This window comes from Solanum lycopersicum, chromosome 2 (assembly GCF_036512215.1).
Source record: "Solanum lycopersicum chromosome 2, SLM_r2.1".
NCBI classification, from domain to species: Eukaryota; Viridiplantae; Streptophyta; class Magnoliopsida; order Solanales; family Solanaceae; genus Solanum; species Solanum lycopersicum.
Genome location: NC_090801.1, coordinates 47,027,042 through 47,044,929, shown reverse-complemented (window position 1 = coordinate 47,044,929; position 17,888 = coordinate 47,027,042). Strand labels below are relative to the sequence as shown.

Sequence of the window (17,888 nt, the reverse complement as noted above, 5' to 3'; positions counted from 1 at the left end):
CATACAAAGCCTCAAATGGTGCCATCTCAATGCTCGAATGATAACTATTATAGTAAGCAAACTCCGCTAATGGCAAGAACTGATCCCAGTGACCACCAAAGTCAATCACACACGCCCGCAACATGTCCTCAAGAACCTGAATAGTCCTCTCAGACTGACCATCAGTCTGAGGGTGAAAGGCTGTACTAAGATCCACCCGAGTGCCCAACTCTTTCTGCATTGACCGCCAGAAATGAGATGTAAATTGAGTGCCACGATCTGAAATAATACAAATAGGAACCCCATGCAAACGAACTATCTCTCGAATATAGATTTTGGCTAACTTCTCTGAATTATAGGTCTTCTGAACTGGTACAAAGTGTGCAGACTTAGTCAGTCGATCCACAATGACCCATATAGCATCAAACTTACCCAAAGTACATGGCAATCCTACCACAAAGTCCATAGCAATACGCTCCCACTTCCACTCAGGTATAGGCATCCTCTGTGTCGCACCTCCAGGCTTTTGGTGTTCATACTTCACTTGCTGACTATTCAGACACTGGGATACAAAATCTACTATGTCCCTCTTCATACGACACCACCAATAATGTTGCTTCAAGTCACGATACATCTTAGTAGCCCCCGGATGAATAGAGTACCTCGAACTATGAGCCTCCTCCATGATCAATCTAGTCAAATCACCTGTACGAGGAACACAGATACGACCTTTAATCCTCAAAACTCCTTCACTATCAAGAATTGCAGCCTTAGCTTCTCCTTTCAACACCTTGTCCCTAATCTTACATAAATCACCATCATCAAACTGTTGAGCCCGAATCTGCTCCAACAAGGATGACCTAGCCTCCATATAAGCCAACACCTTACCAGATTCTGAAATATCAAGTCTCACAAAGCTATTGGCCAGGGATTGGACATCCCTAGCTAAGGGACGCTCGCCAACCTGTAACATGGCTAGGCTACCCATACTTACCGCCTTCCGACTCAAGGCATCTGCTACAACATTTGCTTTGCCTGGGTGATAAAGAATAGTCATATCGTAGTCTTTGAGCAACTCCAACCATCTCCTCTGCCTCAAATTTAGATTCCTCTGATTGAATATATACTGGAGACTACGATGATCCGTGAACACCTCACAATGCACACCATGAAGATAATGCCTCCAAATCTTTAATGCAAACACCACCGCCGCCAACTCTAAATCATGAATAGGGTAGTTCTTCTCATGAACCTTTAACTGCCTCGAAGCATAAGCTATCACCCTTCCCTTCTGCATCAACACACAACCAAGACCAACCTGAGAAGCATCACAATATACGACAAAACCCTCTCCCTCCACGGGTAGGGTCAAAATCAGAGCAGTAGTCAATAAAGTCTTGAGCTTTTGGAAACTAACCTCACATTCATCAGACCACTGAAAAGTCACCTCCTTCTGTGTCAATCTAGTTAATGGAGATGCAATGGATGAGAAACCCTCAACAAACCGTCGATAATAACCTGCAAGGCCCAAGAAACTTTGAATCTCAGTAACTGAAGTAGGTCTGACCCAATCTCTAACCGCCTCAATCTTCTTAGGATCCACCATGATACCCTCCTTGGACACTACATGTCCCAAGAATGCTACCGAACTAAGCCAAAACTCACACTTTGAAAACTTTGCATAAAGCTTCTTCTCCTTTAGAATCCCAAGAACAATCCTCAAATGATGCTCATGTTCCTCCTTAGTGCGTGAGTATATCAATATATCATCTATGAAGACAATAACAAAGGAATCTAAATACGGTCTGAACACTCCATTCATCAAGTCCATAAAAGCTGTTGGGGCATTAGTCAGTCCGAAAGACATCACCAAAAACTCGTAATGACCATAACGTGTTCGAAAAGCCGTCTTAGGGATATCCTCCGCCCTAACCTTCAGCTGATGATAGCCAGATCTCAAGTCAATTTTGGAGAAAACTGAAGCACCCTGCAACTGATCAAATAAATCATCAATACGAGGTATCGGATACTTATTTCTGATGGTTACCTTGTTCAACTGCCGATAGTCAATACACATACGCATAGATCCATCTTTTTTCTTCACCAAATAACACTGGAGCACCCCAAGGAGATACATTTGGTCTAATAAAACCTTTGCTCAACAAATCCTGCAACTGCTCCTTCAACTCCTTCAATTTAACCGGTGCCATACGATAAGGAGGAATGGAAATAGGCCGAGTGCCTGGCTCCACATCAATACAAAAATCAATATCACGATCTGGTGGAAGACCTGGCAAATCGGTCGGAAATACTTCTGAAAATTCACTCACTACTGGAATAGATTCAAGCATAGGAGTCTCAATACTAGTATCTCGAATGTGGGCCAAGTAAGCCAAACATCCTCTCTGTACCAACTAACGAGCCTTAAGGAATGATATCACACCCTTAGAAGGGTGACTAAGAGAACCTCTCCATTCTACTATAGAAATTCCAGGCATAGCTAAAGTGATGGTCTTGGCATGACAATTTAAAATTGCGTGGTAAGAAGATAACCAATCCATACCAAGAATCACATCAAAATATATCATATCTAAGACCTTTAAATCTGCATGAGTGTCATACCCCATCAAAGTAACAGTACATAATCGATACACCCGATCTACAACTACAAAATTCCCCACAGGAGTAGAAACACGTATCGGCAAATCAAGAGACTCACACAATATATCTAGACTAGGAGCAAAATATGTGGACACATAAGAATAAGCAGAGCCTGGATCAAATAATACAGTAGCTGGTCGATAACAAACCGGAATAATACCTGTGATAACAGCATCTGAGGCTTCAGCCTCTGGCCTACCTGGAAGAGCATAACAGTGAGAACGACCTCCATCAGATTGTGAACCTCCACGACCACCACCTCGACCAGAAGGAGAACCACCTCTACCTGAATGAGAACCACCTCTACCATTCTGTGCACCACCCCTAGCTGGAGGTTGTGTAGCCCTGGAAGTCGAAGCCTGAGAATCCTGATGTAAGACACCACGTCTGGTCCTAGGGCAGTCTCTCACAAAGTGTCCCATATCACCACACTCAAAGCAACCCCTACAAGACGCAGGCTAATGAGAGGAACCTGAATGACCAGAATGCCCTCCACGAACTACAGGTCTAGAAGATGGACCCTGCGAAGTATGTACCGAGCTCGAAGAGTTATGCCCAGCGTAACCAGTCTCAGAAGCTGGTATAGCAGCATGAATGGGTCTGCTGGACTGAGGGTGATAACCTCTGCCCAAGTAAGCCCGACTCCTAGGCGGAGCACCACCATAATCACCTGAATAACGAGTCCTCTTGCCCTCTCGCTGCTCAAATCCCTCACGTCGAATCATCTCCAACTCCTTAGCAGCATCTACCACTTTCTGGAATGGAACACCAGAAGCAACATTGCTCTTGTACTCTTAAGACCGATGAACCTAGTGCTCTGATACCAAATTTGTTACGACCCAAATTTTTGCAAGTCATGATGGCACCTATGTTCCCAACCAATAGGTAAGCCAACCCAACATATTAACCCAACTAAACCAACAAATGAGTAAAAAGACCAACGCTTAGCAAGAATTTCCAACATTGAGTTCCTTATAAGTACGAAATGCGAAAGATAAAATATATCACCCCAAGAATTGGTGTCTTAAGTACAAGAGCTTCTAAAATTCGATGCAAGTCTGAAACTAATTGACAAATCTAACATAAGGGATATCCTGTTTGAATACTAATAACAGAATAAATAAAAGATAGAGGGAGGTGTGGGCAACGGAACAGCCAAGCAGCTCACCACAACTCCAAGCTCGGACTCAAATTACTCCACGGGATGTGCTTCTACTCGAAATCGAATCTGCACCACAAAGAGTGCAACAAGCGTAGTATGAGTACGAAACCACGTGTATCCAGTATGTCTCATTAACCGACAACGAAGAAGTAGTGACGGGAGTTATATAAGAAAATAAATTCTTAGATTGTACAAGTATATATATATATATATATATATATATATATATATATATTACACTTACTATTTAAGTTTCATCAATAAAGGAAATCAACATTTAATATTTTCCAAACACCAAACGAAACATATAGTCATCAAGAATGAATGATGAGATGAAATGAAATGCAATATGATGCCATGTATGATATGTCTCAGAATACCCAGTACTCACTCAACCGTATATACATGATACTCCTCAGAAATACATCGAGAGTTCATGACCCATGGGGGACTCGCGAGGTCCATATACCGACACGGACGATCTCCACGTGTCTGTGCGGACGATCTCAACGCACTATCATAATATCAAACAATATTCGCACGGACGGTCTCCACATGCCCAAATTTACAATCTTAACATCTCACCATCCCCAGCACGGACGATCTCCACGTGCCCAACTTAAACTCAATCTCATGTCAATGCATGTATACAATATCATTTCAATATGAGGGGATAATGATGCATCTCACTCAATCAATATCAACATACTACATAACCACCTCAATTTTTAACAACTATACGGGTGTAATAAAGAAACACAATCACACAAAAATTTCAAGTCAATAATATATCACCTAATGCCCATATGCTTTGGCATTCTCAACTTACAATCCACTTCTATAGTGGAAATTTTCCTTTTTATAACACCGGTACTCGTACCAATGCCCGTCACACCATTAATACGAGACCCCCATCTTTCGCCCTTACCCCTTGGTCTATTTTCATTTTTAATCTTTAATTAGGAAAACGTCCTTCAACAAGTCTAAAAAGTCTTAACATACCTTGAACGCCGAATACGTGCCACCAATCCTCACGATTTTTCCTTCCCTTTTTGCAAAGTTTCCAAACGTTCCCAATCTACCAATTATGCAATATTCGTAAGCAATAAATCTATAGACATCCATAGAGCTATACCTCTATTCTGAACCCCAAAACCCATTCAACCTAATGATACCAAAAACTAATAACGACCTGCTAGGTCGTTTTGAGAACTAGGACTAGTTTGACTCCTTTTGAAAATTTAAAGGGGTATTTTTAAACTATTCGAAACTAAGAATATTTAGTTGATAAAAATTTTAGTGAAGAATTAATATAGTTAATAGTTAGTGGGTCATATCCATAATTCATTTAATACCTTTTTACTTGACCCACTAATTGATTTAGGTTAGTGGGATTAGTTTATTTATTTTACTTAATTAACTTTAGAAAGGCAGAAAATAAAAGGGTTAGAAAACTACCTGGGCAGTGTGAAGACAGAACGTGAGGGAACCAGCGAAATCTTCAGGTAAGAACGATTGGAAATTTTCTTGACCTGTATATGGATCATAATGATATGTATGCTCACCGTATTAGTATTATTTCAATGGTTTATAAAGATTTGAAATAGAATAGTAATGAATAGTTTTGTTTGTTTTTTTTCTTGTGGTTGGAATTAATTGTTCTCTAGTTATTATTGAAATCATAAGGGTCGTAGTTAGTGTAGTTTAGGTTGAAAGATGATCCATTATTGATCTATTTACTATTCGGAAATTCTCATTTTATCGAGTTGATAGAAAAATTTGTTGGAAAATAGTAGTAGGGAATGATGATTCAATATTTTTGGAAGGATTAAATATGTTGGGAAATTGAAATAGAGTCAGTAGGATAAAGAAAAAATTGTTTTGCTTTCTTTGTGATTTGGAACCTGTAGTTCCTAGTGGTAATTAATAAGGTTCTGGGTATAAATTTTGACTTAGGGGGTCATATTTAGGCATGGAAAATTTATGATAATTTAATATTGATTTCATTGTTTAGAAACTATTTTACATAATTTTGGATAAATCTTGGAATATTTCTCATAGTTATCACATTATGTTATAAGTTTTGAAATAGTAAACTAAGTAATTAATTATAAGTATATTATATTACGTGAACAACATTAATATTATGTATTTAGAGGATTTAAGATTTAACTTTAGATTGAGATCAAGAAATTGGTTATATATATATACATATTTGGGTGAGTTTTGAGTATAGGAAAAACACAAAATAAGATTTTGTACATAAATGGGATTCTATGTATTTTCTGTTTGTTTATTTCTATTATTATTGTTATTTTTCTTTTGGTCATGGTTAAGGCTACAGGTTCTGTTAGTAGTGGGTTAAAATTTTTGAAATTTCTTATAGTCATTACTTATTGTTGTAGTGTTAATATAGCTAATCAATTTGGTTATTTATTTGTATTATATAAATATCATGGTAAATTGAGATTTAATCCTAGGCTTAAAATTTAGGAATATGAGACTTGGTGTAAACTAGAGGACACTAAATTTATGAATTTAATTAGTTATTATGGATGTTAGTTTTTGGTATCATTAGGTTGAATGGGTTTTGGGGTTCGGAATAGAGGTATAGCTCTATGGATGTCTATAGATTTATTGCTTACGAATATTGCATAATTGGTAGATTGGGAACGTTTGAAAACTTTGCAAAAAGGGAAGGAAAAATCGTGAGGATTGGTGGCACGTATTCGGCGTTCAAGGTATGTTAAGACTTTTTAGACTTGTTGAAGGACGTTTTCCTAATTAAAGATTAAAAATGAAAATAGATCAAGGGGTAAGGGCGAAAGATGGGGGTCTCGTATCAATGGTGTGACGGGCATTGGTACGAGTACCGGTGTTATAAAAAGGAAAATTTCCACTATAGAAGTGGATTGTAAGTTGAGAATGCCAAAGCATATGGGCATTAGGTGATATATTATTGACTTGAAATTTTTGTGTGATTGTGTTTCTTTATTACACCCGTATAGTTGTTAAAAATTGAGGTGGTTATGTACTATGTTGATATTGATTGAGTGAGATGCATCATTATCCCCTCATATTGAAATGATATTGTATACATGCATTGACATGAGATTGAGTTTAAGTTGGGCACGTGGAGATCGTCCGTGCTGGGGATGGTGAGATGTTAAGATTGTAAATTTGGGCACGTGGAGACCGTCCGTGCGAATATTGTTTGATATTATGATAGTGCGTTGAGATCGTCCGCACAAACACGTGGAGATCGTCCGTATCGGTATATGGACCTCGCGAGTCCCCCATGGGTCATGAACTCTCGATGTATTTCTGAGGAGTATCATGTATATACGATTGAGTGAGTACTGGGTATTCTGAGACATATCATTACATGACATCATATTGCATTGCATTTCATCCCATCATTCATTCTTGATGACTATATGTTTCGTTTGGTGTTTGGAAAATATTAAATGTTGATTTCCTTTACTGATGAAACTTAAATAGTAAGTGTAATATATATATATACTTGTACAATCTAAGAATTTATTTTCTTATATAACTCCCGTCACTACTTCTTCATTGTCGGTCAATGAGACATACTGGGTACACGTGGTTTCGTACTCATACTACACTTGTTGCACTCTTTGTGGTGCAGATTCAATTCCGAGTAGAAGCACATCCCGTGGAGCAATTTGAGTCCGAGCTTGGAGTTGTGGTGAGCTGCTTGGCTGTTCCGTGGCCCACACCTCCCTCTATCTTTTATTTATTCTGTTATTAATATTCAAACAGGATATCCCTTATGTTAGATTTGTCAATTAGTTTCAGACTTGCATCGAATTTTAGAAGCTCTTGTACTTAAGACACCAATTCTTGGGGTTATATATTTTATCTTCCGCATTTCGTACTTATAAGGAACTCAATGTTGGAAATTCTGCTAACCGTTGGTCTTTTTACTCATTTATTGGTTTAGTTGGGTTAATATGTTGGGTTGGCTTACCTATTGGTTGGGAACATAGGTGCCATCACGACTTGCAAAAATTTGGTCGTGACAATACTAAGGTCCTATTACCTCCTGAACTTATTTTATTAATAATTTTCTACCCCTTTTGGCCTATGTGGCACTATATTGTGGGCCAAACGCTGGTTGACTTTTTTTTCTCAAGCTAGTGCCACGAAGGCCGAAAAGGGATAGAAAATTATTTATAAAATAAGTTTAGGGGGGTAACATGACCTAAGCATAGTATAAGAGTGTCTCTGGGATTTCGGTCATTGTTTAAGGGGGTACTTGTGCATTCCCCTTTTAGTAATATTGAATTTACATTGCACATCATTTTTTAATTAGACTTGATAGATTATATTTTTGTTAAACATTTAATAATTTATGACATTGTATTTATTTATCATTCTTTTTATCGAACTGCATATCACCATGTTCGTAGAAACTTCATACTTTTAGTTGTTACGATTAATTCAATTGAAATATTTTAATTTGAAAAAATATAAATCAATTATTTTTTTCATAATATTAGTTACAGAAAATATGTTTATTAATTTATATATATATTTTTTTAAAATATATATATATCTTAAATATTTAATTTAATGTCATTTATAGAGTTTCTTATTTGTCTAGCATAAATTTTAAATAATTAATTTTATTTTAAAAATATATTATAATTTATAATTGCAATTGTGCATCCAAAGAGAACATGTGTAATAACATTGTGACACTCGACATGTGTAATTACAATGTAATTACATTGTCGCAATCAAACAGGTCAGTGTAGTTACTAGGATAAAATTACTACCTTAGTAATTATACCAAATTTCGATTACCAAGTGGGTTTCCAAACAAACCTTTAAAGAGATTCTTTTGAGTAATTATCTCAACCCGCTGAACATTTTATATGAGTAATTTCAGTGGAACGAACTTTATGATTTTTTATTAAAAAACATTATGTGGCTCAACCATCAGAATGCATGAGATTAGTTCAGAGTATTCTAATAATCCTTTTTACGATATTGTTGTTATAATGTCACATTTAAGGCATAGAAAGGAATAAGTGTTTTTTTTCTAACATGTGCTCATAATTTTAATTTTTCCACATAATTTTAGTGGAAAGGTTATCTTGAATAAAATATAGTTATATTCAATTGCGGTCTTAAAATATTGAAATTGTAAGTGCATTCGTTTATGATGAGTTGGTAATACCAAGACCCTTAAATGGTCGCACCTCATATTTAAATTAGTAAGTGGATCTTTTACCATGAATAAAAGTAACAATTTTTCCTTCAAGTTAACTCGATACTTCATATCCTGAGTAATGGTACCATTAAGACCTTAAGCAACTAAGTGAATATTATCTAGTAACCGTGAGAAATAATTTTTTCAAGGATATCTGATACAATAAACTCAAGTTTGGATAAATTCAACATGATGAGATTATAAGGAGAATAAGCTAAGTGAACTAAATTAGGATTTGATATCTTTGCAAGTAGAAACTTCATGTTGATAACATATTGCAAAATTTAGTTTAACATAATATAATTATGGGATAATACATAAACATGACCTTTAACTTGGCTTAAGTGGACAACTATGTCCTCCAACTTTGAGTGTGCACAAGTAGACAACTAAACTTGTATAAAATAAAACAAGTAAACAACTAAACTTGTATAAAATAAAACAAGTAGACACAGGTGTCCGACATGACATAATACATGTAGGACACAAAATTGCCATGTAGGAAGAATGTGTCCATTTGTTCAATTTTATTCAAGTGTCTGCTTGTGCACATTCAAAGTTAAAGGTCATAATTGTCACGTCAAGTTAAGGGTCATGTTTATGTATTATGCCTATAATTATAAAGCGAAGAAGACGAGATATTTAGATGAAAGAGAGAATGCTTTTTTTTTAAGTGTATCTAACAACAGTAAATGATATCTCTATTAATAGATTGAGATATCATTCCAAAGGCCACCATGTTATGTACTCAAACTAGTAGATACACTATTAAATGTCCACGTCCACTAGTTCATACATGAATATAAGTAATTGATAAATAAACTAAATGAATAATCCATTAGTTCAGTAAATTTATAACAAATATCGTAAATTTTTATGTATCAATAATATATTCCTTAATACACAGTAGAAAGTATTAGTACACGTATCGTAAAAGAAAATATCCAATGAAATACTATTAATATACAAAATCAATACATTACCTTATTTTTATTCATACACTCTGCTAAATGATTCCTTAAAAATTGTAATATTCATTCATATTTGAAATAAAATATTACTATAATTTTTACAATACCATGCACCTGAAAAAGGTGTAATTTTCCCTAAAATTGAAAGATAACTTGTATCATCTTCATCCTACCTTCCTTATTTCTTCGAAGTGGGATACACAGAGCAAAAATATAATTAACAGAAAAGAATCATCCAACGGTTCACAATGAAGCAAGTTATCCAGGGCCTACAATGGATATTCATTCAACTAAAAGTGAAATAATACCAACTCCTCTATCTAGGGTTTCAAATCCAAAACCTCCACACTGTTTCTGGAAGACCCATTACATCACTTCTTCAAGATGCAATCATATCACACTGAATTCTGCACCAAAGGTGTAAACTTTTATCTGTAAGTTGCTTTTTTCCTATTCGATTTCTGTGAGCTATTCTTGATTTATACAGAATATAAGTAGTGGGATTTTGACTAAATTTGGTTATAAGTATTAAAGTTTGAATCTTGAAAAGTTTTTGGAAGTAATTATATGGGGAAATCAGGTGGTAGGAAGAAAAAGGGTCAAAATCAAGGGGAGAACCATAAACCTGTTGTTAATGGTACTGTTGATTTGGACTCATCAATTTTTTTAAAAAGAGCCCACGAACTGAAAGAAGAGGGAAACAAAAGGTTTCAGGCTAAGGATTTTGTCGGGGCTTTACAACAATATGATAATGCTCTCAAACTTACACCAAAAACTCACCCAGAAAGAGCTGTGTTCCATAGCAACAGAGCAGCCTGTATGATGCAAATGAAACCCATAGATTATGATTCTGTTATTTCTGAGTGTACTATGGCACTTCAGGTTCAGCCTCGGTTTGTTCGAGCTCTTCTGCGAAGGGCCCGTGCACTTGAGGCTGTGTGTAAGTATGAAATGGCAATGCAAGATGTGCAAATGCTATTGGATGCTGATGGGAATCATCAGGATGCCTTGGAAATTGCAGGGCGATTGAGCATGATACTTGGTCCTCGCCAGGATGCCCAGCAAGACCTCCAGAGCCGCCCATCTCCAGCTGCACTTGGTGCATCTGCAGTGGGTGCCGCCTCTATTGCTGGTCTAGGACCCTGTTTACCTTCTCGATCAATGTCTAAGAAGCCAGTACCATCAACTGGGGCTATGGTTGTGTCAGTTAATAGTAAACCCAATAAGCCCTCTTATGTTATGCCAGCTGAAAATGGTACTCAGGCCAAAGTTCAGTTGCCAAGGGTTTCCTTGAAGCCTTCAACTGGTCCTTCTAAACCTAATGTAAGTCCTAGTAGGGATGATCAGAAGGAGAATGCTTCTACTTCAGCATCAATAACAGTCCATGGACATTCTAAAGAGGCTGTGAGTCGTTGGAGGCCATTGAAGCTTGTTTATGATCATGATATAAGACTTGCCCAAATGCCTGTAAATTGCAGTTTTAGAGTCTTAAGGGATATTGTTATGAAACGGTTTCCGATGTCCAAATCTGTTCTTGTTAAATATAAGGACAGTGACGGTGATTTGGTAACTATTACCTGTACGGCTGAGCTTAGATTGGCCGAGTCCTGGGTTGATAGTCTAGTACCAAAAGACCCTGATGCAGATGAAGGTGACTTCATAGGGATGTTGAGATTGCATATTGTCGAGGTGAGTCCTGAACAAGAACCAGCTTTGTTGGAAGAGGAAGAGAGGCCTGTTGAGAGTGAGGAGAATATAGCAGATGAGAGTGTATCCCACTCTTCACTAAGTGATTCCGTTGTGGAAACTCTGGAAAGTGAGATTAACAAGTCAGAGAAGGGCATTACGAAAGAGAAAACCATAACAGAAGATCCTGAATGCAAGGAGGTTGAGATGGATGATTGGTTGTTCGAGTTTGCTCAGTTATTCAGGACTCATGTTGGCATTGATCCGGATGCCCACATTGACCTGCACGAGCTTGGGATGGAGCTTAGCGCTGAAGCCCTTGAGGAGACTGTGACAAGTGAAGCAGCTCAAGCTCTTTTTGACAAGGCTGCCTTAAAGTTTCAGGAAGTGGCTGCTCTGGCTTTTTTCAACTGGGGAAATGTTCACATGTGTGCAGCAAGGAAACGAATGCCAATTGATGATTCTGCGTCAAAGGAGACGATGGCTATCAAGCTTCAAGCAGCATATGACTGGGTGAAAGAAAAATATTCTCTGGCCAAAGAGAAGTATGAGGAGGCTCTCTCGATTAAACCAGACTTTTACGAGGGGTTGTTAGCATTAGGGCAGCAGCAATTTGAAATGGCAAAACTTCACTGGTCCTTTGTCTTGGCTAAGAAAGAGGACCTGTCAAGTTGGGATCGTACTGAGACGCTTGCTCTATTTGAAAGTGCAGAAGAGAAAATGAAAGCAGCAACTCAGATGTGGGAAAAGCTGGAGGAGCTTAGGGATAATGAACTAAAAGATCCTAGTACAAGCAAGAAGGATGAACTACTAAGGAGAAAGAAGAAACAGGGAAGTGGTCCTGAAGGTGAGGTGTCAGCTACAGGTGGTCCAGGTGAAATTTCAGCTGATGAGGCTGCACAGCAAGCTGCTGTAATGCGATCTCAAATACATTTATTTTGGGGTAATATGCTTTTTGAGCGGTCTCAAGTTGAATGTAAATTGGGGTTGATTGGTTGGAAGGAGAAGCTTGATACTGCTGTTGAAAGATTTAAGCTTGCTGGAGCTTCTGAAATTGACATCTCAACAGTTCTGAAGAATCATTGTTCCAATGAAGAAGCTACCCAGGGATCTCAGGAAATGGTTGAGAGCCTGAAGACTGAGGGGAATGATAATCCAAATGACTAGAATGATGCTAGTAAAGCTTAGGCTACCTGACACTAATTTTAGCAATATTTATTTTTCTTACAAACAACATTTATGTTCACGAGATAAGAAAATTTTGGCCTTGCAACGTCAATTATACATTTAAGTTTTTATGATGAAACAAGAAGTTTGCTGTTATATGGGAACTATTATGATATAGTCAATTTTTTAAACAAACATTTGTTCTTTGAAATAGGTTTCTTGTTATTTCTCTTCTCCTTTCTTGCTCCCTTTCCGAAGTACATAGTTCGGATTCTGTCTGTTTCATGGCTGATGAGATGTTTCTAACGTTCTGGGATAGTTGTTCTGTTTGATAGTGATTTTGGAACTTGTGATGCATAGCTATTATATTTGCTGTTAAACATTTTCAAAATGATTCATAAGCAAGCCTGCCTCTTTGTCTTGTTTAGACACTAATGCCTGAAGTCCTATGTGAAGTTCTCTTGTCATTTCTGAGGAAGAACCCTGATGAGCTTCCTTGAAGTGTATGTGCCATTTATCCTGTTATTGTGACAGTAAAATTCGTTGTATGATCATAGATATCTAATATGATTATAGCAAAATTTTACATGCAACAGAAGACCATAGTTCTTTATGGGTTACATGTTTTCCATCCAAGATTATGTTGGCCACCCATGCCTCTTATTGTGCTTGTCTCCTTTTTCATTTGCCTCACTTTCTGAGAATTCACGTAACCTTTGGTTTCATCTTTGAAATGGGAAAAAATGGCGAGGGCTATCTACTGTTGAGCTGGAACCAGTTAAAGGGGTTCAATACAGAAGCTTTTGTCTCTCTATCTGTGCACCTATAATTTGTGATCCAGTATGGGGTAGCATTATCTCAGATTTGTAGATCTTATCTAAACATGCATATAGGTAATGGATTTGTGAGAACCCCAAGGTCATTAGTGTGTGCTCTAGGCATAGTAGTAGCAGCCTGGAGATGCTAGGTTCGATTTTCTGTGACACTTGGTGTGAGCCCATCTGCTTTAACTTTGGTGCACGCGGTTACTCAATCTCTATGCTTGTGGGCTGTAAAGGCTGTTTGATGGATTGTGTGCCTCGTGCTAACACGGACACCACCCTCATAAAAAATAAATGTGTGGGGATATGGATGCTCAATGTGGACGAAGCTAATGAGCAGGATCAGAGCTCGTCTTCCATTACATCCCTTTCTAGGGAGCTTTTTTTTCTTTTTTAAATCTGTATGTCCAATGTTTAAACTTCTGCTGTTCTTTCTTCTGTTAATCCCTTTTGTTCTGGTAGATCCAGAATAACATTCTTTTAATTCAAGCAGTTCTAGCCGTTAAGGAACATGAGAACTGGAATTAGGTACACGTGTGTGTTTTTAAGTGTTATGCACAGTATAATTTTCCAGAATGATGTTCAACTTACCGTCCTTCGCTGACTGTCTGAATTCTGATGCACTTCACATACATTGTTTGCAGGTTTAGATGTTGTTGCTAACTTTTCTAGTATCTGCATACCTAGTGCTCATTTGTTAGGAGGAAAGATTACTACTCATTTGGTATGAGGTATAAGGGATAATAATCCCGGGGATGAAATGCAGGATTATTTTTTCCTGTGTTTGGTTAGGGGTATTAGTTAGTCTCAGGGATATATGGTGGGATGTCCCAATCCATGGAATAAGTTCACCAGCTCTGTGTTTTAGAGATATAATATTAATACTGATTCCATGTTTGGTTTGGATTGCTAAGCTCTTTAATATTGGGTTTAAGTTCTTGCAATAAGAAACTAAAATATTTACACAATCAGGTCAGGACAATGTAGTTGTAGGTAAATATCTGCACTAAAAATTCAATAAAAATGATATTAATATGCTGTGATCGTGTAAAAATAATGTTAATGATATTGGTGTATATAATGTAAATACCTTCCAGGCTTCAATGAACATGAATGAAGATCATTACATTTAACTAGGTATGGCAAATGGATGATGCGGGGTGAAAATGAAAATGTCAGCTTTATGGTTTCCATAAAGAATCTCCTGAAAATGTCACCAGTGATTTAGTGGAAGAAAAAGAGTATATATCTGTCTAGTTACCATGTCATTTCCTTCTTTTAACAAAAGGGGCATCATAGATAGGATATTCTTTTGCTCAATGAATTTATCAGGTTGCCCTTGTAAGTGACCTGATTGTATGAATCTTGACATCGTGCGTAAAACTTAAACTCAATAAATTAGTATGCTGGGAATAAAAGATTTCATAGGAAATCTGAGAACTTTACAATCAAATCCTCTTAGCATATCACACTACCAGACAAGAGTACATAAACAAAACCCAAGTTGCACAAAGCAAGATAAAGCACCCCACTAATTAAACCAACATTAACAAATTATTACAACATCATTATCTTAGTACTAAACAATCTTTTCTTCCCATTCCCATTAATTAGTGTTGTATTAATACTGGTCTCATCAAACAGTTGCTATTGGGCCCAAGTTGACAGCAGTTTCCACAGCCTTCATTGCTTCAAACCTTGGCTCTTTAGCTTGGAATTTGAGACCTGCATATAATTTCATATAATCCTCAAAAACAAATTTGGGATACATTATTGTGTTCTCTTTTTCTTCCTTCTCCAGCAATTCTGGTGCTGGATAGATGACAGCATCACTCCCCGGATTGTAGAACGAAGCCAAGGACATTCTGTTTCCATCAGGCTGAGCAATCACCCTGTGCTCCACACTCTTGTATTTTCCATTAGTAATCACCTAAAAACCATCCAAAACACAAATCAACAATGTTATTAATGAGTTCAGCATCGAACTTTTACATCATCAGATCATTTAAAAAGATAGAGAATTGTCAATATTTAGTCAAACTAGTATGGATTTAACTTATATGTATGAGTAAATCCTTTTTACACTGTCTTATTTATCTTCTAGGTGATCTGATAGAGTAAAAATTCTCAGAGATAGCAAGGTATCCGAAGTAGTGACCTTGAAAATACAGTAGAGAACATGATGCTATATGTTAAATCACATTGATATATAATATATATCTGTGTATATAGGTTAAATCCTTGGATACCTCGAGTTGGTCACCGAGGTTGATGACAATGGAGTGGCGCATCGGTGGAACATCAATCCATTTGTCATCTTTGAGTAGTTGGAGACCACTGACTTTGTCATCTTGGAATAGAAGGATGATGCCACCAGCATCTGTGTGAGCCCTCAGCCCTTTAATGAGATCAGGCTTAGGACATGGTGGGTAGTTGCTAACTTTGGTGCCAAAAGTAGGACCCTTTGAGCCATAAAACACTTTCTTCAAGTAACCTTGCTCTAGTCCTAGATTTTCACACAGCAAATCCAACAGTTGCTCTGCTAGTTTCTCCAGTTTATCAGCAAACTCCTTCATGATTTTCCTGTCATGTTTCATGTTAAGTCAGCATGGAAAATCCACAGTTCCATAAGTATAATTTTTTATTTAGAATTAACTTAACCAAAGATTTCCTTTTTAACCTTAATGAAACGATTTATAGTCAGTCAATGAGTGTTTTAGACCACAAATTTCAAAAGTCTATCTTTCTTTTTTTCTTCTTAAATTTCATGTCAAGTCAAGCGACGTTATATAAATTTTGACGGTGGGAGTGGGGCAAAACACGGAGATCCCTCTGACCTATAATCATCTTCAAGATCAGGAACTTCTGAAATGTTTGAAACAGGAAGATGTTTCAAGAAGAAAGTACTTTCCCAGTCCAAATCATCAATTTCAGTCTGAACACCTTCAAGGCCTTTACTTGCCACCATTTCCTTGAACCTTTGTTCCATACACTTCTTGTAATGTTCCTTTGTGAACTTCTCTACTGTGTCCAGAAGCTCATGAGAGATCCCATGATTAATCACCTTCATATATACAGAAACATAGCAAAAAATAAGTGTTTATATAATCAGGTCATTTATAAGCAATAACAAGTAAATCTATGTGCTCATTTGAACTCGGTATTTTTAACGTGGAGCTTCAATACAAGATTAATGATTGAACTCATAAATTTTAAATCTTGAATCCGTCTCTGTACGTGACATGTGTATCATGATATCTCATAAAAGTTGTATGAGATACTATGGTGTCAATGTTACCTCAAAGAATCCCCAGTTCTCACAAGCATCTTTTATTTTCTCCAATGCTGCAGCCCTTTTTTCAGTGTTAAGCATCTCCATGTTAACTACTGGGAAAGTCTCCATCTTTTTCTATTATACTATTTCTCCCTCACACTTCAAAGCTCTTAATTAATTTCTGTGCAAGATGGATATGAATGGGTATTTGAAGGGGGTATTTATAAGACTTTTGTTAAGGTCATTCAGAAAAAGAAAAAATAATATTTTATTTTTCATAAAAATATAGAAACACAAGTAAATAAACAATGAAATCTAGGAAGTAAGTAGAGTAGTGGGGGATGTTATGTGTGTACATTCTGCTTAGGACCTACCAATGTTTTGGCTGAATATTAATCAGTCATATTTTGATTACTGTTGTGTCTTCTTTTTATTTGTCTCTCCTATCCTTTCGTGGGGTTCCTTTTAGTACTTCTTCTACTCTTTGCCTTACTTTTCTTATCGAGCATCGTAAAATCGCAAGTTCAATTTCCAGCAACAATGAAAAAGTCAAGTGATTTTTTTCCATCTATTATAGTCTTGATTGACAGAGTTATCTAAATGATGTTGCATATAAGAAGTGTCAGATATTATGCATAATTGGTCAAGATATACGAAAAATAAAACCTGAACATCATGATTATGAGAAAAAAAAAGAGTCCTAAAATATGCATTTAAAAATGTGATTCATGTGGTAAATGAAATGTATAAGATACTAAGGTTTAAATCAGAGTTGCATATTGAAATAAAGTAAGATACATTTAATAAATTAGTCGAGATATGTACGAGTTATAGTCCGATATCAAAATTATAGGAAAGAAAGGGGAAAAGTACTAAACTTTGGTCAATTAATACCCTTATAATTACTCGTATAATTCTTGAGGAT

The 17,888-nt window shown here is 36.7% G+C and overlaps 2 protein-coding genes across 2 annotated transcripts; one reads left to right on the top strand and one right to left on the bottom strand.

Moving 5' to 3' along the window:
* The first annotated feature begins 10,358 nt into the window (after positions 1-10,358).
* Positions 10,359-12,868, top strand: LOC101055540 (Hop-interacting protein THI142). The gene is given in 1 exon segment (NM_001279103.2): positions 10,359-12,868. A coding segment is annotated over 1 exon segment (2,286 nt). The 5' UTR covers positions 10,359-10,582.
* A 2,200-nt stretch (positions 12,869-15,068) lies between these two features.
* On the bottom strand, positions 15,069-17,180 carry ACO6 (1-aminocyclopropane-1-carboxylate oxidase). Its single transcript, NM_001247709.2, is given in 4 exon segments — positions 15,069-15,619; positions 15,939-16,272; positions 16,527-16,753; positions 16,988-17,180. Coding segments are annotated over 4 exon segments (960 nt in total). The 5' UTR covers positions 17,093-17,180; the 3' UTR covers positions 15,069-15,325.
* Between the last annotated feature and the right edge of the window lie 708 nt (positions 17,181-17,888).